The 24,213-nt window shown below is 39.5% G+C and overlaps 1 protein-coding gene across 3 annotated transcripts in view; it reads left to right on the forward strand.

Annotated features, from left to right (window-relative positions):
• The window catches only part of LCLAT1 (lysocardiolipin acyltransferase 1), a 120,916-nt gene that overhangs the window by 64,414 nt on the left and 32,289 nt on the right, over positions 1-24,213 (forward strand). For all 3 annotated transcript variants that reach the window (XM_087776348.1, XM_087776349.1, XM_009472497.2), the window contains one exon: positions 1,152-1,268. In XM_087776348.1, the coding sequence (XP_087632474.1) occupies positions 1,152-1,268 (117 nt within the window). The remainder of the gene's footprint in view (positions 1-1,151; positions 1,269-24,213) is intronic.

Genomic DNA, 24,213 nt, shown 5'->3' on the forward strand with positions numbered 1-24,213 from the left:
ACTTAAAAAAAGAGCTGTTTCTGCTTGAACAAGATGATATTTTGCTTAGGCAATGATTTTGTTCCATAGATCTGTTGTTGGGATTTTGTCTTTTAAAACACCTGTGAAACTATATAAATGCAAGTTATTTAATAAGTTAGTTGATGAAATTGGTTTTTTCCATGTTGCCAAGGGAACGTTGCACGTGTCCATTGCCTTTTGGCCCCAGAGGAGGCACAGCAGTACCCACAATGAAGGAGTAAGGGTAGCCAGCAAAGTCCGTTTGGCTGCTAACCGTGGCTGCTTGGAAGAGCCTCCTGCACATCACTGGAGAACAAATGGCTTCCTCTCCACCCGTCTTCACAAGTTTTCACTTTAGTGTCCACGTCTTCCTGGCTCAGTGGGCTCTGTTAGCAACTGGCTCTGAAAAGCCTTTGTTTGGCTTTCTCGTGAGAGTCTTTTTTTTCTGCCAGAGGTTCAAAACGTATCCGTCGCAGGGTTTAGCCACGCCGCTTCCCAGATGCCTTGCGTGTACTCTGCGTACAGTAGCAAGCATTTGTTGTGACACTGAGGCAGTTGGTCAAAAAATCAAAACAGGGCATGTATGTGCAGTGCAGGTTGACGAACAAAATGTGTCAAGTTCAGAATGAAGATGTAAAACACCATTTTAATGTATTAGATTAACGGTTTTACCCCATTTCATGTTTTCTTTCTGAAATAAGTTCAACGTGGTTAAACATTGACCTCAAGGTATTTCTGTACATAATATCAAACTTACATTACTAGATATTGTGCCTTTTGAGTAAAAAAAAAAAATTGAGCCAATTAACACATTTTACTGTAAAATGGATATTGAAGTGTACAGAGAACTATTAACAGACTTTAATTTATAGATTTCAGATTGCATTTGATAAATAGGAAAGATTTGCTGATTATTTTCTACAATGAAATGAGAGGGTAAAAAGGCTTTTCTTGCAATCCACATTGCTCTTCCTCATACCATACTATAGCCAAGCGAAAGCACACTTGCAGTCTGTTTCCACCTGAAAACCTGTTGCACATTCGTACTGTGTGAACTGCTGTTGTACTGTTCCTGTTGTATAATAATTATATTTAATTCTTGGGCTACATGCACACTAATAGAAAATGGTGCTTTTTATTCTCTCCTTCAGCCAATACCAAAGCCCGCAGTAATGAATTCGCTGAAAAGAACGGACTTAAAAAATACGAGTACGTCTTACATCCGCGAACTACTGGATTCACTTTTGTGGTTGAGCGTCTAAGGGAAGGTAATCTTGCTCTGTATTTATATGTTCTTTTCTTCCTGTAAGATAATGAATCTCACCCAAGCTGTAGAAGCTGATGTTCACAATACAGCTTGAAGTAATTTCAGACAAACTATGTATCCTGATCACAAAAAAAGCCTTTGTTTGCAACCCTACTTAAAATAATTGTAACATGGGGAGATTTGAGAGAGTTGATAACAGACACTCATATCATCAGGAGATAGGCAGTGGATGAAAAAAAACATTTTCACTTTTTTTTTTTCTTGAGTTTTGTAGTTTGTTTAGCAGTCTACCTCAGAAAAATAGTGGAAATGATCCCAAGGAAGTTCAGCCTTACTGTCTGTACCAGTCCTTAACCCCAGCTGGGTGGCTGACACCGAACACACAGACATGTATAACACTGCCCTCTCTGAAAAGCTTCTGGCTTTAAGTCTGAGAGCTGAGACAAGTTGCCATGTTAAATGGACAAGGGGAATGCACAGCAGCATGTAGATGCAGCAAGTCAGCTGCCCAGTGCTGCCAGCTTTTTCAGGTGACGGTGACTTGGAGAAGCTGCATAAAATAGGAGTTGTGCCGCTTGGCAGAGTGGCGGGTAAGAGAATGCGTGATACTTGCTGTTTACCTGGAAATGGTCTTCCATCCCTGTATTAATCTGGGGGTAGAGATCAAGTCCCTGTTATCAGGGCAACAGAGTATAAAGATGTGTTCGCTTATTAGATCGAGGTGTTTGTGGGTTGTTTTGGGAATGGGCATTTTGATGAGATTACGGTGTAACCATTAAGTGATACTGACGTGGCAGTGATTCAAATACAGATAAGTGAATGTTCACAGGATATATGAATGTATGGTTGAAGAAAATAAACATGTACATTAGATATTAAGTGACTTATTTATAGGCTAGTTCTTCAGGGAAAAGTGATTCTAGATCTTTAACACATGCTGGTATTCTGACTGCCAAAGGAAGAAGTTTGAGGTTATTAAAAAGAATAAGGGCCTTCTGGTAGGTTTTTTTCCCTTGCTGGAATCCTTGCTTGGATTTTAGAAGCAGAGCTGGCTTGCATTTTACCTGATTCCTACTAAGCAGATATCTTAAAATCACTGTAAACACTTCGGTATTTTGTCCAGCTGGACAATCATAGCTGGACCATGTATCTATTTGACCCTATTTTTATTGGACATTCAGTGGTGGACATCTCAGATTTTCATCTGTCTTTAATGTTTATTACTCAATTTGCTGTAGTGAAAAAAAATTGCCACATAGGCAATTCCAAAAGCTTGTTTAACTTAAAACTTTTGAGCACTGGGTTAACCTAGTGCATAATAATATTTCTAGCCTGGAATAAGTTTTTAGTTAAAGGAATGTTTTCCGCTCGAAATATTATCAGCTTAAAAAAAAAACAAAACAAACATGTATTAGCTGCAGAAATGAGCTTTGTGGTTATACAGTCATTTTCTAATTTTATAAAAATGCTTTTCTATTGCTATATGAGATCTATGCAAATTAGGCTATTGGGTTAACTGATTTTATGCAGTACAAAGCTAGGGAAAAAACAAAAACATGCCTAGATGATTTTTTTTGCCCAGTCTTTCAAATGGTTTTAAGTCCTACTTTTATTTAAGGCAAGCAAATATTGTGTGAAATATTAATATCCCTTTAGCATTGAATTTACTAGGTATTGGGTACCTTGATAGGCATTATAAGATATATATGTTATGACTGTATGCTATTATGTAGTAAGTTATGTGTGAGAAGGTAGTTCAACTAGCATTTTCAGATACTTCGTTATTACTTACTAATTTAAGAATTGGTTTTCAATTGTTTGCAAGTGTGCCAAATACAGACCATTTGTGTTGAAATGTTTTATTTTTATGGACAACCTAACTGTAGTTGATTAACTTTAAAACACTTCAGTGTATTATATACCTGCTTATTTATTTATTTATTTATTTATTTAATCTGTACAATATAGATGTCCAGGTAGATTTTTCAGCTACAGATGGCACCGTTGGTACCTAGTGTTATCGTGCACCTCTGGTTTGACGACTTACTTATACTATTAGAATGCCTTTTTTTACAATTCTAATTTCTGATACTAGGAGTAATAAAGAAAACCAGGATTGTTAAGGATATGGTGTTAACACTTGAGTCCCTGTTTCTGGACTGTCCTAATGCTACAATAGTAGCAATAATCATGAAAATAGACTGGTTTCCTTTTATGCTGCTCATAACCACAAGCACAAAGCAGTGTGTGTGACTTTAACGTGGAGGAGGGAGTGGTGGGGATTTTAACATCATGTTTACGTCTTTGAAAGTATTTTTGTGCATAGATGACAACCTTATTGCCCTATAGCTCTCCTGTGAATACATTTTGGCTCGTGGCTCTTTTCCATTCCTGAGGCTCAAGTGTCTTTACTTCAGGCCTGAGTACATTATTTTGCTCCAAAAATAGGTTGATGAAGAGCAGGGGAAAATGTCATTAGAAGTTTAACTGCTTTTTGAATGTTGAGAAAACTAATTTAATTTGGCAAGAACCCTGATTAATATGCATGACAAGCTGTAGCATGAACGAATTACCTGTTATTACATCAAAATAACTATTGGCGACCCTTCTGAATAGGAAATGGAGAATCAGGAAAAAATAACCTTCAATAAAATGTTGCTTGTATCTCTGCAGGAGAGTTTCTTCCTAGAAGAAGCACTATCTGCACCCTGACAGCATGATCTGAGCAGTTATCAGTCCTTTGCTTTCCATAGGTGGCAAAAATTTCTGACCACGTGAATGGATTTTTGCCAGTGATGACCAGCACTCAAATTCCTCTGGCTGCCTCCTCGCTCTTATGTGGTCGTTATTTCAACTATTTGATCTCTTTTGCCCGTAGATGCTGCTACGACGGTTTCTAAGTCATTGCTGAGATTATGGGAGCTAAGAATAAAAAAATATCTATAGGACGTCCACCAGAAAAGCAATAAAAATTGTTTAGGCAATACATCTTGGCTTTTGAGTCTCTTACCATTTTTCCCACATTCTAGCTTTTCCTGAGTGATTGCTCTTACCCCTTGAGCTGACTCTTCTAAACAGAAACCCAGGTAAAAGCTGACTGGTTTTTCCTTTCATTATGCTCAGGTGCCAAGAGAGTGAAAATATTGTTTTACTTGTAAATGATCACATTACTGTTTTCTCATTCATATAAACCTTAGAATCACTCAAGAGTAAACACAGACTATGAACGTACTTTAGATGTATAATTAATAATATACTCAGGAGAATAAGGACTGCGGTTATTGCTGTTTTTTAAGCAAGAGCAAGACATAAATTTGATTCCGCATTGATTTTTGGAGAAGTGTGTTCCTTTGGCTCAATAATAATTTTAAGTAGGATGGTTTAATATAATGTCATTGTTTGTGCCTGGTAAGAGAAAATACAGTATAGACACGAGAACACAAAGAGGGAAAGACTGCATGGTAGCTGGATAAGGTCAGCTTGCTACCTGATACGCAGTATAGAGTGTTACCTGAAGATGTGGAAGCGAGTAAGAGAGGAACAAAAATTTCAGTAAGGACTAATGAAGATGGAAAAGTATTAAGTATACTTAGGCTAAATATAGATTAACAAAACATATGCATTTTTCACCCCTGCAAGATGGTCATCCTTCTTGGGAATGATTATTGAATTACTAGTCAATTGTGACAGTCAACAACAGATAAAGCAGGTTTGTGAAATTCTTCATTAGTCTTTACTGAGGCACGTTACTCAAAATAGCACTATTCCTTTTTCCTAGCATGCTTTAAAGTTTGCTTCTGCAAACACTTTGGCCTTAGTCTATCAAAATACTTACAGAAAGTTTATGAGCTCAATTAATTATACATTTTCTCAGTGCTGAAGCACATTTGATTGCTTTGATCACTTATCGTGGCAGCCAGAGGAATTGCCCTGTGGAAGACCAAACCTTTGTTGACCAAAGTGACCACTGCAATCCCAAGTGCTATCGCATCTGGTTAGTTGGCTATTGATGGAAAGCAAAGAGAAATAAAATAGTTGATTCGCTTCTTTCTAATTCTGTTCACTTGCTCAAGTATATAATTTGTCTTGCCTCAGCTGTTATGAATCCTGGTTTCAATCAGCACCTGATGAAAAATTAGTAGAGCTTTATGCTGTATTTCTCTGGGGAACAAAAGTGAGAATTTTTGGAAAGACAGAGTCAGAACATGTGAAAGTGCAACAGCAAATGGACTCCAGACACCAAAATGAAGATTGGTCATGACTTTTTTTTTTTTTTTAAATCATCATCATATACCTCTCTTTAACCAGCTCCTAAAATAATATTTAATCCTTTTTTAAAGCCTGAAACTTTCAATAGGTGTTGTGTATGGAGTAATTTTTGGCTGAACTTGGGTTAAAGCAAATCATCTCCTTTTACAAAATGTGGGACTTTGAAAATGACAGAAATGTCCAGGAATTTAAATAAGACTTTTATATAAGCATGCCTTTAACAATGTTAATTAAAAACATTTATGGTTTATATAATGTTCTTGAAGATCTACTTTGTGAGATCCTTCTGTGAAAGGTCAGGAGGTTACTCAGAAGTTAAGTATAGGTTTTCAGGGCTGGCTGTATTTTATGAAGTTTTTCTCTGAAGTGCCAAATGACATTGAAAGTTCAGATGGCTTGAATGTTCAGTTTCAAAGAGATGGAAAATAATACTGGTTGATTTGCTTCAATATTGTCTGGATTCATTGAATTACATATATTATCTTGGCATAATATCTGTAATCATAGCCAAATAGTCTGTCAAGAGAAAATAGTTGTTTACAAATGTTTTCTTAAAATTGCTTCATGGCTTTTAAGTATTTTCTCAGGACTAAATAAACAGTAAGTGTTAAGACAGAGCTAAGCTTTTAAAGCATCATTAGAAGATTATGCATACTTTTGCAGACAATCATTTCTGCCAACATTAAATTTTAACTGACCTCTTTTTGACACTTCCTCTGTATCCATCAACAGTCTTTAATATCTGGATACATTGGGCTGGATGTTCCTATTATGGGGTTTATATTTTACTGGTTTTACAGTATGGTGAAGAGTCAGAATTATTTGCCTTATGATAGTATTTCAGCTTCAAATTTATTTCTGGTTCATAATTAGCCAACTGAAAAAAATATTGGAGATAACAGCTGCCAACTGCAGCATCCTAAAATAAAAAAAGACACAAATTTAACATGCTTGCCTTCACTGCATATCCTTACTGATGGAAAGAAACTGTGATTCTCATCCTGTTTCCGTGATTGGTTTAAAATTGATAGTTTTGCCCCAAAATAAATGTTTATATACACACAGTCAGAAACAGTCTGTATCTTCTACTGTTCATACCTGAGTTTTACAGTTGTACAGCATTTAGTAATTGCATGCAAGTATCCCAATCTGTTTCATTACTAGGGCAGGAAAATTGTATTTAGATGTTCAATCCAGGATATCTACATATATCTATGTAAATATTTTAATCCTGTGACACTTATTGATTATTATGTAGATTTTGTATGCTTTTCTGGGAGCTATAGTATCCATGTATGCATATTTATGTACTTAACTCTTAATGCCATTTATTTGGGTTATGGTACAATGTGCTTATATGGCACTTTTGAGCTAATAATCAAGGGACACAGTTTGCCATTTGCAGATTAATATATATCTAAGACAGTTAATAGGAGGTGATGATCAGCAGTTCTTGAAAGCTGACACGTACGGTTTGGTTCACCTTCGCTGGAGAGTGAAGTAGCAGGTCCTCGTAAGCGGCATCTGGATGTCCTCGCTACGCACGGAGAATATAGCAAGCTCCTGTACAGAGCTCTAAATAGCTTATGGACCGTCTTTAGGAGATGATTCTATCTTGAGCCCTGCACTCATCACGTGAGCCAAGGTGCTCAAATTTGTTGATGTACTTGTGTAAATGGTGTTTAAAGTTGAGACTCTCAATTTAGTAATTCATTAACGAGACCCTCCAACTTGAAGTAGCCAGAGTATATTAGCTCCCAGAGCTTTGTTCTTACTCTGACTTTGAAAGAGAGAGAGGCAGGAGGCTGCTTTTATGAGTGTACGAAATGTCAATGAGGAATGCTACCATGATACTGCCAGAGGCTTGTCTTCTGGTGGAGATGACGCCACCATTCTCTGCACAGTTATGTCCAAAGCACCTACAGCTTACAAGACAGATACCATTCGTCCTTTCAAATGTAAATCAAAGTAATACCAATTTCTAAGTGTGTTACATTTGGGCTTTTTTTAAGGGAAAATTGATGCAGGTGTAAAATTCAGGTATGTAATAGCTCTGTTCATTGACTGAAACGCTCAGGCTATGGCGGGCGGCGTGTATGAATGAATGATGTACGTATTAAATATACTGCTTTCTATTTTGATACACAAAGTTTCTTTCCTCTTCACATAAATATTCCTTGAGGCATGCGGGTCTTGATCACAGAAGTGTCTGCTGAACTACCTTCAGAGGTTTTATACGCTCAAACTGAACTGCGTAAGCAGGACTTCAGCACTTTTCAGGTTCGTGCGTCATTTATCTTCTGTGTAACAGAGGTCCAGGACGTAGAACGGCCCCACATCAAATGACAGTAAGGGTTAGATCTGTTATTTTAACGAAAGCTAGCCTCCCTCTTTGTGACTGAACAGATTTCTGACTCCCAGAATGATATGCTGGGCCACTGCCAAAATTTCTGTGGGTTTTGGCGAGGCCAGAGCTTGCACGCTGACCAGCACTGCCATCTCTCAGAGCAGCTCTTGCCTGTTTGTGCTGGTTGCTCAGTGCATGTGTAAACCAAAACCAGTCTGTTTTGGAAATAGGAAAATATAAGTGGCCACACGAGCATTAACTTTAGGTCTTCAATCAACTAATTTCGCCCGTATGTCTGTCGGATTTGCAGAGATTAAGCAGCAACTCTAAACCATTGTTCTTCAATGCAAGGAAATTCTTTTTTAACAATTTTTTTTTTCTCTGTGCATGTGTGTCTCCCAGAGTCGTGTTACTAAGTAGACTGATACTCAGAAATTACAGACCTATCGTGAAAGAGCTCTGAGCAATTTTTTAGCTGAAAATGCAGTATTAGAGCTTCACTGGTTGCTGTTATAATTGAACTTGTGCTTTTATGAGAATTGGTTCCTGTGCATTAAATAACATAGGCTTTGATACGGAAATATCGGTATGTAAATTGAAGCTTGCATGGCTTTTATGTCTTTTGTGTGTTGGTAGAAAATTCGTAACAAATTAGTTAATTTAACAAAAACAAAAACAAACCCAAAAAAAACCCAAACAAAGACCTTGTGCAAAACCACACTTTTATCACTAGGCATGTCTCTGAAATTCAGCAGTGCAGAAAATCGGGTGCAGGCCGTTGTGCTTTATTGCAAACACTGACAGTTGTCTCTATAATCTGTAACATGGGAAAGGGCAGCTTGACTTTTTCCAGAATCTTGTTAACCGTTGATGATTACCATATCTTGCAAACATCTGCATGTGTTGGCTTTGACGTACTTCTCAGAATGAGCACGGGCTTTCTGTTAGATATTTTCTGGCCTTTGGTATACATTGAAGTTTCTGTTGCTGTCTCTTCTTTCATGTCTTACTGGAGCAATATTCTGCACTACTTGCCCTGCCTCTGTGGCAAACAGTCCATCATTTCAGTCATCCTGGGAAGGATTTGGTTTTCTCCAAACCACTCTCTTCTCTCAGCCCTCATCCTTTCCTTTTTCCATCCTCCATTGCTTTTGAGAAGGGAGCGCAGCCTTTCACTGGAGGGTTTATGGTGGATCCATGTAAGAATCGTGACCACCAGTAGTGTTTGCGGGTTGACATGTTGCTGTTTGTGTCAACCACACATCTATGGTACTCAATGGAAATATTTCAGGTTTTATGTTCTTGAGCCTATCAAGATCCATCTACTGAAATAATCTCCTTACACTCTCTTACATATGAGTCACGGCTTGTGACAAGCAGATATACCATGCAGTGGATCATTTTCCATTTACCTCCTCGCAGGTTATTAATAGTCGCTGTGGTAACCATATTAAAAAGTTATTATTTGCCAGCAGTTACCCCACAGTGGTATTAGAGGTTTCCACTGTTTTCCCTTAACTCAGAATACACAGTATCTGTGGTAACGATGTGGTAATGTTTGGCAAATGTGGACTTTTTTAATTGCTTCAACTGGAGGCCTGGAACGATGTTAGCTCATCAGATTGCATACGTAGAAATGAAGCTTGGCTACAGATGAGTTCAGGAAAAACGATTGCTCAGTAAAAACTAGAATTATTTTCTTCAGAATTGAAAAGATAAAAGATACTCCTGACTTCTTTTTTTTTTTTTTTAATCTAATGTTTATCTCCTCTTCAAGATATTTTTAAAAAAGGGTTGTCTGGTTGTTTATGCCTGGCTTTGACTAGGCAGTGGACCGAGAATGTGTGTAACAAGGTGTATCTGATGGTCTAGACTTGGTCAGCATCTCTCTGGGTGTGCATTTTGAAAGGTCAGTTGTCTGATTGGAATATTTATTTGGTTTGGTTTTTCCTATAGTGTCACTCACAGCAGCACAGTAAGCTTAGCACAAGGTCTTGCAATACCCTTGGTGCTCCCCTGAGCCTGCACGAAAGACCAAACAGTCTATTTTGTGGGTTACATCCTTGTGACGTGCTTGATACTAATAAAGTATACTGAGTACTGTAAGAATTGTTCAAGGGGATTTGGGTTTTTGTGGCAGAGTGCTGAGCTTTGTGGTTGTTTTTACAGACTTACGGCTGCAAGACAGACAATAGGTGAGCCTTGGGTAAAGTTCAAGTTTATTAATTACTGCTCATTCTCGTCAGCCAATGATCCATGATTTTGCAGGTGATGTTGGTTGGATTGGTAGCATATTTAATTATTGCTGAAATGGAAATGAATTCCTATAAACAGAGGAATCATATTGATATCTGTTTATTTCACATGGCGTTACCAGATGTTCTACACAGCATACCCATTTCTTGGCTCTGTTTATTAGTAAGGCAGATAATTGCTTCAAGCACTCTTGAGTAGAGAGGAGCTTAAACATACTTTTTCCAGGACAAAATACTGCTTTAGTTTCAGTTAAGAGATGATGTTTCCTGATGTGTTTTACTAGAAAAATAGCAGCATCTACAGGCTGAACACACTAATCCCAAATCAGAATCCCATTGTAGAGAAGATTCTCAGTCATATTTGATGGATTCCCCACTCTTCCACTTTTTGCAGATGCTAGCTGTTTTCATTCCAGCTGCATTAAAGTTGCTGCAAATGTATTTTGTGTATTCCTGATATCACTTTTCTATATGAGTAATTGCTGGCAGGGGAGAAGGTCCGTGGAGTGTCATTTCAGTTACTGGAAATGTTGGAACCCTCAAGCTGTTCAGATATAGCCCCCAAATCTGTAAGATAGTAATAAAACTTCCAATCTCCTCTACTTGCAAGATTTGCTGTTTATATATCATTAAACCTTAAGTACTTTGTTTCTTTCATTCCTTTCTGCTGTTGCAGTTTCAGCTTTTCTTCCCTTTGCCCTCCTCCCAGTCCCCTGCCATTATTTTCAGGGTGTACAAAAATTAGCCCAGCATCATACTTTTCCGAGCTGGCTCAGATCCCTGAGTTTGGCAATCATTTGCAAGGCTCTGCTCCAGAGATGTTGAGAGCAGTGCCACATTCATGAGTCCTGGATGTTGCTATGGTACTGATACTGAAAAACGAAAAACATAAGAGGGCAGAGGAGCTTGGGAAAAATTGTGGTAGAGTATAAATGCTTTTTAAAATAGATTTTTATCAAAACATAAACTTCAGCATAAATTCAACTCTTCACCTCATTTATCACCTTATATGTAAGCTGAAATATTGCTGTCTTTGGGACTTATTTTGTCAACCTTTTCCTGAACTGCAGGATTCTGGAGGGCAGGAAATGCGGTCTTGGCTCTCGGTGTTCTCACCAAACATTGGTAGATATAGGAAGGGCTTCCCTTTTCTGCATGTGTGCCATGCCAGTTATTTGAAGTGCTGTACAATGTGAATTAACTGTTATAATGAAGTATATTATAGATATAAGGTTTGAATACATTTTCCCATAAATTCATTCTTCTGTGGAATGGCTACCAGTTAAGAATTGGAGGAGTGTTTTTAATATACATTCAATATGATACTGTCTCTGCCTAATCCTATTTCATACTGTTAAAAGCTAATGCTCATATCTTAAATTAAGGGTCTCTGAAGTGCACATCATCTATATTTAGACATATGCAAAACTGTGATTTTTGTTTGCATTGGTAGTCACTGTCGACCTTGCAGTGTAACGGTAAAAGTGAGTGCTCTTGGTGATTATAGAACAGTTCCAGAAGCGGGGACCTGAGCAACCTTCTGCCTGGCTTGTTCCGATCACCGGTCCTTCACTGTGCTGCTTTGAAAGAAGCCAGCCTGTCCTGATGGTTTCTGGCATCGCACAGACAATAAGGACATCTATTAGGAGAAAAGCGTAACATGCACAATAAATAAAAAGAAGAGAAACATTTTCAAAAATGCTTCAGACACTTTGGAATTTGTGAGCAATGGCACATTTGTGTTGCCTGGAAGTTGCTATGGGTACTGATGTTGAAAAGCCAAACACAGAGAGGGCAGACCTTAGGGACATAAGTCCCATTTAAGATCCTGTAAGAATTAGTGTTCTTTAAATCTGCTTGGATGATTTAGAAAAATCATCCCTCAGAAGGATTCTTTGCCTAAGTGCTCTCCAGCTTCGTCCTGTCAGCAGCACCACTGCGATTTAACCGGTCCTACTTCTGCCTTCACTTATCCAAAAAAGCATTCCTTCCAAAAGACCTGAAAGCTCCCTGGCTTCCTCTAGCAGCCTTTTGCTTTGCTGCTCTTGTAGCGTGGATCAGAGAATTAAATGAAACATATGCTCAGCAGCTATATGGCTCCTTCTTTCCTTCCCGTTCTTCACATATTATCTGCTAGGACTGTGTCTTTTTGAGGCAGGTATTTTGGTTTTGTACGTCTGCAACAACCATCTCACTGGTATATTATCGTTATTGAAGCAGGTAGCAGTTAAGCTGCAGCTGTCTCAAATAGTGCACTCCGCATGTCCACAGCATTGCAAATATTTAATAAACCTGTTAATAATACATTCCAGACCATACTGAGAGGCTGTGGAGATTCATCAGGATTTATGCTACCTGTGGTGCTAACGAATTCAGTTGACATTACACACTGAGACACTCACGTAAGCATGCACTCAATTTTAAAATATATACATAATTTCTGATTTATAACAGCAGTGTTGTACATTAGGAGAGAACATTTTCAAAGGGTTATTCTCTTCCTTGAAGGGATAAATTCTCTTGACTTTCAGTTTTGTGCCTTTCTGCATTCTGGCACATGTTGTAATCAACCAGCAGCATATTCTTTTTCACATCTTCTTGTTTGGATAGCAGTGGACAGCACAGAATTCATTAAAATCAAACAGCCGAATGCTGATGGAATATAATGAGGCTATGACTCACATGGTGTTTTTTTTCCTGTAAGGTATGGTATATTGTGTATAATACTAAGCTGTGTATATGTAGAGGAGTTTCAGTGGCTGATTTCTGTCTTACTTGGCAAGCTGTCTAGGATGAGCATCATATTCTAAAACCTTGTTAATACAGTTAGAGAAAACAAATCTTACTTAGCCTTTGTGAATTCATGCAGCAGGGATATATCCCCCATGATTTTTTACAAGCAGAATAATTTTACTCTGCCACTCCCTCTGAGCTGACTGAAAGCACCGTGGCCAGACTAGGGCTGCTTTACACCCGAACTGGAGAGATTGTGGTAATGAAGCCAACATGGGTTTCAACTAGTCCAGAATATAGGCAAAGTGAGCTCACTGAGTCTGCAAAATATTCTGGGGCATTCCCAAGCCAGTGTAGCAGTGTTGTTGTTCAGAATGATTTCACTGGCTTCTTGCTAGAGGTCCATTACCTCCTCTTAGCTGGTCGAGAGGAGGAACTCAACTGAGTAGGTACACATCGCTTGGAAAAAATTCCAGGATCCACTATCGGGATGTGCTGTCTTGGCCTACAACTCAAATAGCCTCATCAGGCGTTGCATCTTTTCAAAGTAAAACAGAAGAAAAGTGTTGAACATTCAGATTGCATAACTAAATGCTGAGAAATAGGAATTTCAAAAAGTGAGATTGAATGCAGCCCTCTTGTGGTGTATGCTTCTGAGCAAGGGAACAAATGTTGCATTTTGCCAGTCTGCTATTTCCTTTGCTTAGAATGACAAACTTTTAACAATATACTTCATGCTTTTTCCTTTCAAATGAAAGGAAGAAGAAACATGTCAGAATGGAGAGCTTTTACAGCCAGGGCTCTGAGGTTGTTCTGTTATGCAAGAAGCTAGGAAGGAATAAAGCAAGTTCCATAATCTGCAACATTCTCTGGAAGAGCCCGAGAGGGGTTAACCTCAGGAAATGAACTGAGTTTCTTCCTATGAGAAAGCTGGAATTTGGGAGTATCTGGTTATAATTCTATAAATGTTGCTTTCATTTTCAAAAGTTTTCAAATTTTTCAAAAATTCAGGTACAGTTGTTATCTTAACATTGTTTTCCCAAAATATTTTGCTATCCAGAAACACATTCCTAAAATATTTTCTTTATTTAATAGAAGAGTTGTGGCAAATGCGAAAGGATGGAAGTAGTGGAGGTAGCTGAAAGAAAAGAAGTAAGAGGGGTTTGAAGAGGTATACTGACAGCAGATTCTCAAATCTGTATCTTATAAATACAATAACGTGTTTTCTATCTATGAGCAGTCCAGAGTGCACTTCAGGAAATGGTGCTATATCAAACGGGGTATTTGAACATGGTTACATAATAAGCATCTTCTAGCTCTCAGATTTCAATCTCGTAAAAAAAACCCAACAAACAAAGCACAAAAGTTTTTTTTCTCATTTTCAAGTGATGTTTCTTTGCTGACTTTTGTTACTAAATTGTACTTCTACTTTATGGAGCAGAAATGTCATGTTGCCTTTTCCTCCATGGAATTTGGTATGTATATCTAGTGTGGACAAAAATCAAGAGCTGTTATCTTGAAAAGGAATACCAGCATAGTTTTAATCCCAGTAGTATGACACTTCACAAAAAAATCTTTCTCTGAAAAAAAATAAACACGCTAAGAAACTAATTATAAACGAATAAGAACATGAGCAATATGCTGGTCAGGCTTTTGTCACAAGATAAACAAAGGCTATTGAGAACTGCATATATAATATATTTTGTCTGCTACTTAGCACACACTGTAGCTAAAATGGAAAATTCTGTAGAGCTGAATGATAGCACTAAGTGAACTGGCATTTGCACTTAGTTTTCCAGTGGTTTGGCGGTATTAATAATGCAGCAGGAGGACAGGATATCCTTCAACTAAGTCAGTATGAAAAAAGGTTTTCATTAGCATTACAATGAACTCTGAGAAGTAGGTATTCTTACTCAGTAGAAAAAAAGGTTTGAGGAAGCAAATTTCATGTTTGAAAATGTTTGGTGAATTTTGGAGAGTATCTAAATATGACTGTTATCAGAAACTGTTTTTAGTAAAGTGTAGGGATAAAGTATCTTTCTCAGGCTGTTATTGTAATTCATAAGATGTTATTTTCAGCAGTGTTTATTATACAGAAGAATGTTCAGAACCAGATAAATACACTAGGGAGCCTGGTTAAATAGGAAAAAACCAAAGGAGTTACTTAAAGTTACAAGAGAAACAAAATGCTGGCATAGATGAGATAAATTATTCTTTCTGTTGTTTTTCCATAATAGTCTACTTTGATCAAAAACAAAGAGCAGTAACTGCTATGTTTGTATATTTGTGGGCAAATTTAGATGAAGATCACAAATGTTCTGATTTATCAACCAAGGTAAAATGAGACTGAAGCAATCTGGTCCGGAGGAGCTGATGCTTATCAGCAGAACCTTGGAGCTGAGAGAGATTAATTGAAAGCCATCAGATGCAGGTTGATGACAATGAATGGATAGATAAGGAAGCAGTTCATAATTGTTGTCATCGCAGACCACTTGTGTTTGTCAGAATGGTCAAATTAGTCCAGCCTTCGAAACAGAGTATGCAATTCTGCTAAAATGGAGATGAGCATCTGGCAGCCTACAGCAACTTTGGAATTTGCTGCCTTTGCTGGTGTACCCCATCCTGAATGACGTCCTTAGATTTTAGCCTGATGCCCTGCTACATCTTTATCAGACAATAATATCTTTTAGGTGAATTATTGTGCATAGTGTTACACAATAGTTCAAGATCATCCAAATTCTTAGTCTTTTCCACATACTTGGTTAGAACACTATCAGGATTTTTTTGAAGGATCTCCTCCTACACCTCCCTGCAGTGAACACTCCAAAAACACTTTCATGTAATCCTTCACTAAATTATTGTGGTTCTGTCCTCTGCGTGTCCTGATGCCTGCACCTCAGATAGGCCTGAAAGAGTAGCATAAGTGGCCTCACCAATTCTGCAGAAGACTGAGTTAATTCTTTAAGGTTCCTTCTCTCTTATGTCACTCCGTCCTTGTCTTCATCTGAGAGCAGACAGAAGAAACTCTGTCAACTCTGAAGTTCAAGAGAACTAAGAAAACTCAAGCCTTCCTGATTTTGTCTTTTGGACATTTCTTCTTTCTACTCTCTGTGCACTCTCTACCACAGTCTTGCTCTGGCACTGACTATGGCGCAATTAATTACTAGTCATTTCTGTGTATTACGCTCAGCTTGTCATCTTCTTGAAAGAAGCCATAATTCGGATAGGTCCCTCTCTCAAGCATGAAAACCTTGATGCTTTGCTAACTTCCCTCAACAAAGTCACTCCACATCAGGTACTCGTCAGAAAGACCCTTCTGCAGCCTTGGTGAGACTTCTGCTCTGTCTTCCTCCACCCCAGGCAGCCCTAGTTGTGCTGATGCCTGGCAGTTGCCTAGTCCAATAATGTTTGAATCCAGTATACGATGGATCAGATTTTTTGCCACACGGCAGACACATTACCAACTCAACATTACTGAGATGTATTTGGTTCCTTTTTTTGTTCAGTATAAATAATGCACCCTATATATGACATTTGGAATGAAATTCAGTTAGCAGGAATACGAGTAAGGTTGGTTGAGTTCAGTAGTTTCCCTTTATTTACCAACAGAGGCTGGTGGAGGTTACACAGTAGAGGCAGCTTTAGGCTGCTGCTCTCTGTTTTATAAACAGTTGTGAATAATAACATACCCCCTGCCAAACTTGTGTCCTGGATGACAGCTGGCCAGCTGGTGGCTCTCAGAGGAATTTGCTTCAAGTCAGTTATGTGCTTGAATGATCATATCTATGAGATTTGAAGGCAGATCCGTGTTGAGTAAAGCTGCCAGAGGATGTGCGACTACAACTTGGTGCGGGACCCAAAGGTCTGGAATGGCATGCTGGGCAGAGTGCAGGGACCTGGGGTAAGGTGTCCAGCTGTAGCTTTTCCATGGGCTTGGAAATAAATGACTGTAACATCAAGTCTGCAAGGGAAGAACGACTAAGTCTCCACTAGCAAACAAACAGCAGGTAGTCGTCTTGCTAACCAAAGATGAAATTTGGTCCAAAGTGTCTAGCCCAAGAGTAGCGGATGTGAGTGGAACGTAATCCCAGAACTGCTTTAAGCATCTTAACAGGGAGGGAGATGACTATCAAATCTGTGCCCTAGCTATTGCAATACCTCAGTATTGCTCAGTCTTAGTGTACTGTTAGAATAGAAACATCTTGCAGTTTTGTGGGTTTTGTTTTTTTTCCCAATAAGACAGTTTTGTCTTATTTAATCACAAGGTAGAAGTTCCTTTGCAGAAATTTCTGTGGCCTTTGGTGCAAGGTTAGGTTAAGCTAATTGTAAGTGTCCGTTTTGGCCTTCAGATCTCTGGCAGAATCCCTCACTTGTTCAAGTTGGTAGAAAATTTCGTACTGACTGTACTGAATAAGGTGGCTGGATATGTTGTTGTACAAGACAAAAAACTGTGTAATGTTTGTATACAAGAATGTTTAGAATCCCGGTGTTTCAAATAGATATTAACGTGTTTATTCTAAATCTCAGTGAGGCTTCCACTGCGTAACTGTCTTGTATGTCAGCATGTTGGGATAGGTAGCATGACTTGGAGAAAGGGTAATATAAAGGAGGTGAGAGAAAGCCAACATTTAGCTGTCTGTGTTGAATGCTCATTTACTTGGTTAGACTGGATACCTACGAGGTGTCTCTTCAGTAACTGAAATGTGCATTTCCTTTAAGTGTAAAACATCAGAAAACAGTATCAAAACACAGAAGAGGTGAAGATGAGTGGGAAATTGCTACTCATCTGTTGAATGGAAACTTGATGTTAAATAAGATCATCTTATGTTTCACCGTTTGAAACGCAGTAAGAGTTCCAGGAACTAATTATCTAGCAATGGATGATGACATGGAAATATATTAAATATACATAGATAGCTAACCATGAATACTTGATGCATGCAAAAGAAGGGTCTAGTTAATTTTTATGTAAATCAAGCAACATTGAAAGTGGTAATATAATAAGCAACAACATTGTTTTGCATTTGAATAGAACAAAGCAGCAAATTCACACTTGAAATAGAGCCCTTCTTCTTAAATTGTCTTTTCCTGGGTAGATATTTTAATGTATGCTTTATTCACAGTAAAAACATGGTCTTCGTAGGTATTGTCTTGTCTAGAAACAATCAGACAAGTTAGCCTTTTAAAAGCTAATTTAATTCTTTGGTGGGTGTCACGTCTATGTTATCACTTTTAATGATTAAAGGGACTAGTGTTGAATCAGTGTGATAAGCAGGCGTAGTTAATGTCAACATTGTGTACGGACTAGCTTATTTCTAAAACTTCGTGGAAGTAAGGAGAAGGGGTGCTCCCTATCAGGAGAGTAAGAATGTCAGGTGCGGACTGGCCTGGCAGAGGTGAGGATGCTCTGAGTGCAGGCTTAGCTGCACCACGCTGCTGCCTCGGGGGAACAGCTCCAGCATGAATTCAGCTGAGAAGGAGCCTGTTATCTGGAAGACAGGAAACCCACTTGTGGTGACTGAGTCCGGAAGAAAAACTGAGGAGGAGTGAGGAGAAGGAAAAAGTTGAAAATGAAGGTGCATTTATCTTTAGCCTTCTGCTGCAGATTGCTCGATAGATGGCAATTCTTATCCTGACTGTTTATGCATGGTTTATTTATGCTGCTTGTATTACGTCATTTCAGAATTGTCCATGGATATATAAAAAGTTCAGACCTAGATTATACAGAGAGCTTTTAAAACTCTCTTGGAGCTGTTAAGTCTTTGAGAGTGAGGGAGGACGGTATTAAAGCAATTATTAAATGTATATTAATATGCACTAGTAAATGAACTTCAGAAACTGTTGAAGAACCGGATGCCTTTGGCACGTTTTGATGGTAAGCATATGGCCATTCAATTTTGAAATACAAATCCCAAAGCATTTAAATCAGTGCCTGTCAAATTGTTTGTCATGACAGAGGGTTCAGCTTGGAGCTGCAAATTCAGTCCTGTTCCTTCTTTCTAATCTACTGTTGAATTTGATTAGTTGAGCCACCACTCAGCTTCCTGCAAGACAGGAATCCTTAATCTTGAGTAAATGTACCGCCAGAGGCATGCGGGGCACAATCTTTTACCTGTATGTTACACAGTGCTGTGTGTGACAAAGATTTGAGTATCTTTGGAATGGCTGAGGACAAGTGTTTATGGTAGGGATAATTTAAAAAAAATTAGAAGCATCAACTGACTTCATATTATAGTGCCCAAAATAAGAATATACTCTTATTGCAGTTTACGTGTACAAAGTTGGGGCTTAACACTTGAGCTGCAAGTGAAAAATGACAAAATCCTAATTTTTTTCCTTAGCTTGTTTCCAAATCTACAACTTTCATATGGAGTTCAAGTCTAAAATGAATGAATAACATTACAAATGTCTGAGAAACAGAATCAGAAAACTCATAGTAAATTAGCTTTATAGTTGCTAATGAGCACTGCTTTTATAAATGGAAAGCTCTAAAGCTTGATCCATTGGCATTGCAAAATTTAAGTCTTGCTTCACAGATCAGGTTTGGGCTTTGAATTTAAAAGCTGATGCAAAACTGAATATTTGAAGGCCTAATGTATTCTTTAACGGTGAGGCCAGATTTCTTTATCAGCTTTCAGCATCCAATATCATTAAATCTTAAAGGGCTGTTTTATTCCATTTGTTGGGGGACTGGTAATTTTATCTGATGAAACCAACAGTGAAAGCAAAATTAAAGAGAGAGAGAGAGAGAAAAAACATTATAATGCTTGGAAAAATTGACACTCAGAAGTCAGTGAACATCACAAAGCTGTTTGTGGAATCTTAATTTGGCTTTCTTACATGTATATATGAGATGATCTAGTCTTTAGCTAATTGATTGCATGCCATTCTCCCCCCCTCCCCCCCCCCACCTCATTGAGCACTCACTGAAGGAGCAACTTTTAAATATTTTGTTTTCTCCTCATCTTCAGTGTGTGGCCCCAGGGCTTATATGCTGCACTATTCAAGCTCTTCTCTGAAAACAGAATTTCCATATAAGCATCTCTGCTGCTTGCAGCTGAAATACTAGAGTGCTTCCTGATCTTAAAGGAATTTATTTTCACTATGTCTGTATTTATCTCATGCATGTGGGAAACTGAAGCGCAGCAAGACTAAGGTCAGGTCTGCTGCCTGGTTTTAGACACCTATGGGCTTATTTTTCTGTTGAGCTTTCCGTGCAGCTTGCAGCTGGGGATGCTCAGCAGCACTGTAAAACTGACCCTAGAAACTTCCAGTCAGCCAAACCAGAAGATGAGAAATTAAAGTCTGTTTATGAAATAGGCAGAAATGGCATACGGTTCTCTGGGGTTTTATTTAGCATGAAGATTGGTTTGAGACTCAACTGCCTAAAGTTGAACTTGTCCTGTTTCCTCCCCCCTCACTCTGTTTTGTTCATCTCAGACCTTTCTGGTCCTGCAGCAAATGAAGCAAAGCTCCTGCACTTTGTTGTTACACAACCCTGATTCACTGCAAGTTCAGGTCCTGGGGCAAAGTAGTATATCATCACAGAAATAAAGATAATATCCATTATATAGGCAAAAGCAACCTTAGGTCTGGCATCGTCCTACATCTGAGTATTGAACTTTACAACCTAAAGTTCTTTACTACTGATGTCTTTTATGTTATTCTACAATGTTTTTAAACACTAAATCAACAGCCGATCACGCAACAGATACTGCCGCCATCCTTCCCCAGGCTGGGTTTCTGCTGTGCTTGCCAAATTCCCTTCCAGAGCTGTTAAATAGTTGTCCCCTTTGCGTTTGAATCGGACTGCTTCCTTCCCCATGCCGCATGGGTGGTCACACGCAAGAGCAGCGAGGGGACATAGCATGGTCTTTTAGACACAGGGAATGGTGCATGAACTGAAGGCTAGAAGTTGGGAATACTCAATAAGGACAGATTCTTCTTAAATTTCAGCTGTAAACTCTATAAAATGTTTGCTGAGCGTGTATAAAATTAAGATTCTTCAAAGGCTCGTAGTTGTTGGCCAAATTTGGGATGTTTTCTTGGAAGTTGGCAAAAGGCATATAACTGACACAAATACCATCTCCTGCCAAACTTCAAGTCCCAGTTCCAAGGCTTGGGGGTGCTAGTCCTTTCCAAAGAAGAAACCATCTGAAATTTTTTTTGTGACTTTTTAAGTAACAAAAACATTTTTTCCATAGCCTCAGTCTTTGATATAGCTGAATTGCTTTAGCCGAGATTGTGGTGCCCCTTCTTCCCTTCAAAAAAATGAATCTGAGGCTGAAGGAGCCTGGAAATATAAACCACTTCAGTCCAAGTGGTTTAAACTTGACGTTGTACATAGCAATTACAGCAGGGTCTTGTAATGAAAGAGCTGGGAAATTGTAATGTGGAGGTACTAAGCCTGCTTTATAGTAAAAGAAATTGGCTGTTGTCATCTGAGTTGTTTCATACTAGCATAAAACCGGTGTTCAGTAACTTTATTTTTAGACCAAATAACCCAATCTGGACTGGACAACTTGTCCTACTTTGATTTTTGCTTGATCAGGAGAACGTGTGATGTGTTGGCATTGCACTGTGCAGACTCAATCCAACCATCTAAGGCTAGTTTGTTAGGATATCATCTTGTAATATAAAATGTCTTTCCGTGAAAAGAATGCAAAGAATTTTGTTACTAATAACGTCTTACCCTTTATGGGTAAAGTTATTTTGCTCCCTTCCAAGATGAATGCAGCCCTCACTGACTTCAGTGAGGATCTGCTGCTTTTCTGCTTGCCTGCGCTGGATCCTTAGCTGGGGTGAATTAGTTTAGCTCTGTTGAAATAAGTACAACTTTGCCACTGTACATCCAGTCAAGTATTTGCACTTGGTTTAACTAGAATGTTTGGGTTTGCACTTGGAAGTTCAGGTTTTTATTTCCCGGCTGAAGTTTAGTAAAAATATACCAGGAAGCAGTCCTTGAGTCGGTTTGCTTCTCAACAGTTGCACAACTGGGGCGGAGGGGACGGGGAGATTATTAGTCCACTCAAAAGCTTTGTAACCAACCATGTAGTTTTATGTGCATGTAAACCAGCAACTGCCACTGGGGAAAAATACAGGAAAAGGATTGTTTTTCAACGGGAAAATTTTTTGGATATGATTCACCATCTAGCCTGCAAATCCTTGTGTCATAGCAGTGGTCGTGGAGGGAGGGAGCAGCCCTGTGATGCCAAAGCCAGAAAGCGAGGGAGGTGGATGAAGCTGCTTTATTTTGATGGCAATGCCAGCTCAAGTGCTGCAGCTTAACCTAAAGCAGCAGGGCAATCAGACCAGTTGACAAAAGAAAATAATTGATTATCATAGAATCATCACAGAATCATAGAATACCAGATTGGAAGGGACCTCAAGGATCATCTGGTCCAACCTTTCTAGCACAATCGAAACAAGATGGCCCAGCACCATGTCCAGCTGAGTCTTAAACGTGTTCAGCGTAGCAGAGTCAACCACTTCCCTGGGGAGATTATTCCAATGATTGACTGTTCTCATTGTGAAAAATTTACCTCTCGTGTCCAATCGGAAACTCCCTGGGAGTAACTTGTACCCATTATCCCTTGTCCTCACCATGTGACTCCTTGTAAAAAGGGAGTCTCCATCTTCTTTGTAGCTCCCCTTTCAGTACTGGTACATGGTGATGAGATCACCTCTAAGCCTCCTTTTCTCAAGGCTGAACAAGCCCAGCTCTCTCAGCCTATCCTCATACGGCAGGCTTCCCAGACCCTGGATCATCTTGGTGGCCCTTCTCTGGACCCCCTCCAGCCTGTCCACGTCTTTTTTGTGTAACAGGGACCAGAACTGTACACAGTATTCCAGGTGTGGCCTGACAAGCGCTGAGTAGAGTGGGATAATGACTTTATCTCTGCTGGTGATGCCTTTTTTGATGCAACCCAGCATCCTATTGGCCTTCTTGGCCGCAGCAGCACACTGCTCATGCATGTTGAGCTTCCTGTCCACCAGGAACCCCAGGTCCCTTTCCACGGAGCTGCTCTCCAGCCAGGTGGATCCCAGTCTGAGCTGCACTCCTGGATTATGTTTTCCCAGGTGCAAGACCTTACACTTGTCTTTGTTAAACTTCATAAGGTTCTTTTTAGCCCACTCTTCCAGCCTATCCAGATCTTTCTGCAGGGTGGCTCTCCCTTCCAGAGTGTCTACTTCCCCACTCAGTTTGGTGTCATTTGCGAACTTCATCAGGCTACACTTGATCCCATTATCCAGATCACTTATGAAGATATTGAATAGCATTGGGCCCAATATCGATCCCTGGGGGACCCCACTTGTGACGGGTTGCCAGTTTGAAAAAGAGCCATTTACCACCACCCTTTGGGTGCGGCTTGTCAGCCAATTCCTCACCCACTGCACAGACCACTTGTCCAGGCCATGACGCATCAGTTTGTCCAGGAGGAGGCCGTGGGGAACGGTATCGAAGGCCTTGGAGAAGTCCAAGTAGACAACGTCGACTGCTCGCCCTGCGTCAACCAAGCAGGTCACTTTATCCTAGAAGGCCACCAGATTTGTCAGGCACAATCTGCCTTTTGTGAAGCTGTGTTGGCTTTTCCCAATCACGTGCTTCATTTGACTCGTGATGGCCCCCAGGAGGATCCGTTCCATGGCTTTCCCGGGGATTGAAGTAAGACTGATGGGCCTATAATTACCTGGATCCTCCCTTGAGCCCTTCTTGTAGATAGGGGTAACATTTGCCTTCCTCCAGTCCTCTGGGACATCCTCCGATCTCCACGACTTCTCGAAGCTTATAGAGAGTGGCCCCGCAATGACATCAGCCAGGCCCATTGATTTGTAGGGGTCAAGCTCCTGTAATAATTCACATACTAACTCCTTCATCACTGATGGTGGGTCTATGTTTGGATCCACCTGGATTTTTGTTCCCAGCGCCTGCGATCCAACAGTGTTGGTAAAGACAGAGGTGAAGAAGGTGTTGAGAACCTCTGCCTTTTCAGCATTGTTGGTGACTGATTCACCTCTACTGTTTAACAGTGGGCCTATGTTTTCCTTCTGTTTCTGCTTGCAACTTGCATACTAGAAGAACCCTTTCTTGTTATTTTTGATGTCTCTGGCCAGTTCCAATTCAAGTTGAGCTTTTGCCGTTCTAACTGCATCTCTGCACGCTCTGGCAATGCCCTTGTAGTTCTCAGTGGACAATATTCCACTTCTCCATCTCTGGTACGCATCTCTCTTGGTTTTAAGCAGACCCAGGAGCTCGTGGTTGAGCCAAGGGGGCTCTGGCTCCGCTTACTTCCTTTTCTTTTATAGGGGATAAACTGGTTTTGTGCTTCCAAGAGAGCATT

This window comes from Nipponia nippon, unplaced genomic scaffold, assembly GCF_047370975.1.
Source record: "Nipponia nippon isolate SJK-2023a ecotype South Korea unplaced genomic scaffold, ASM4737097v1 scaffold_4, whole genome shotgun sequence".
NCBI lineage: Eukaryota > Metazoa > Chordata > Aves > Pelecaniformes > Threskiornithidae > Nipponia > Nipponia nippon.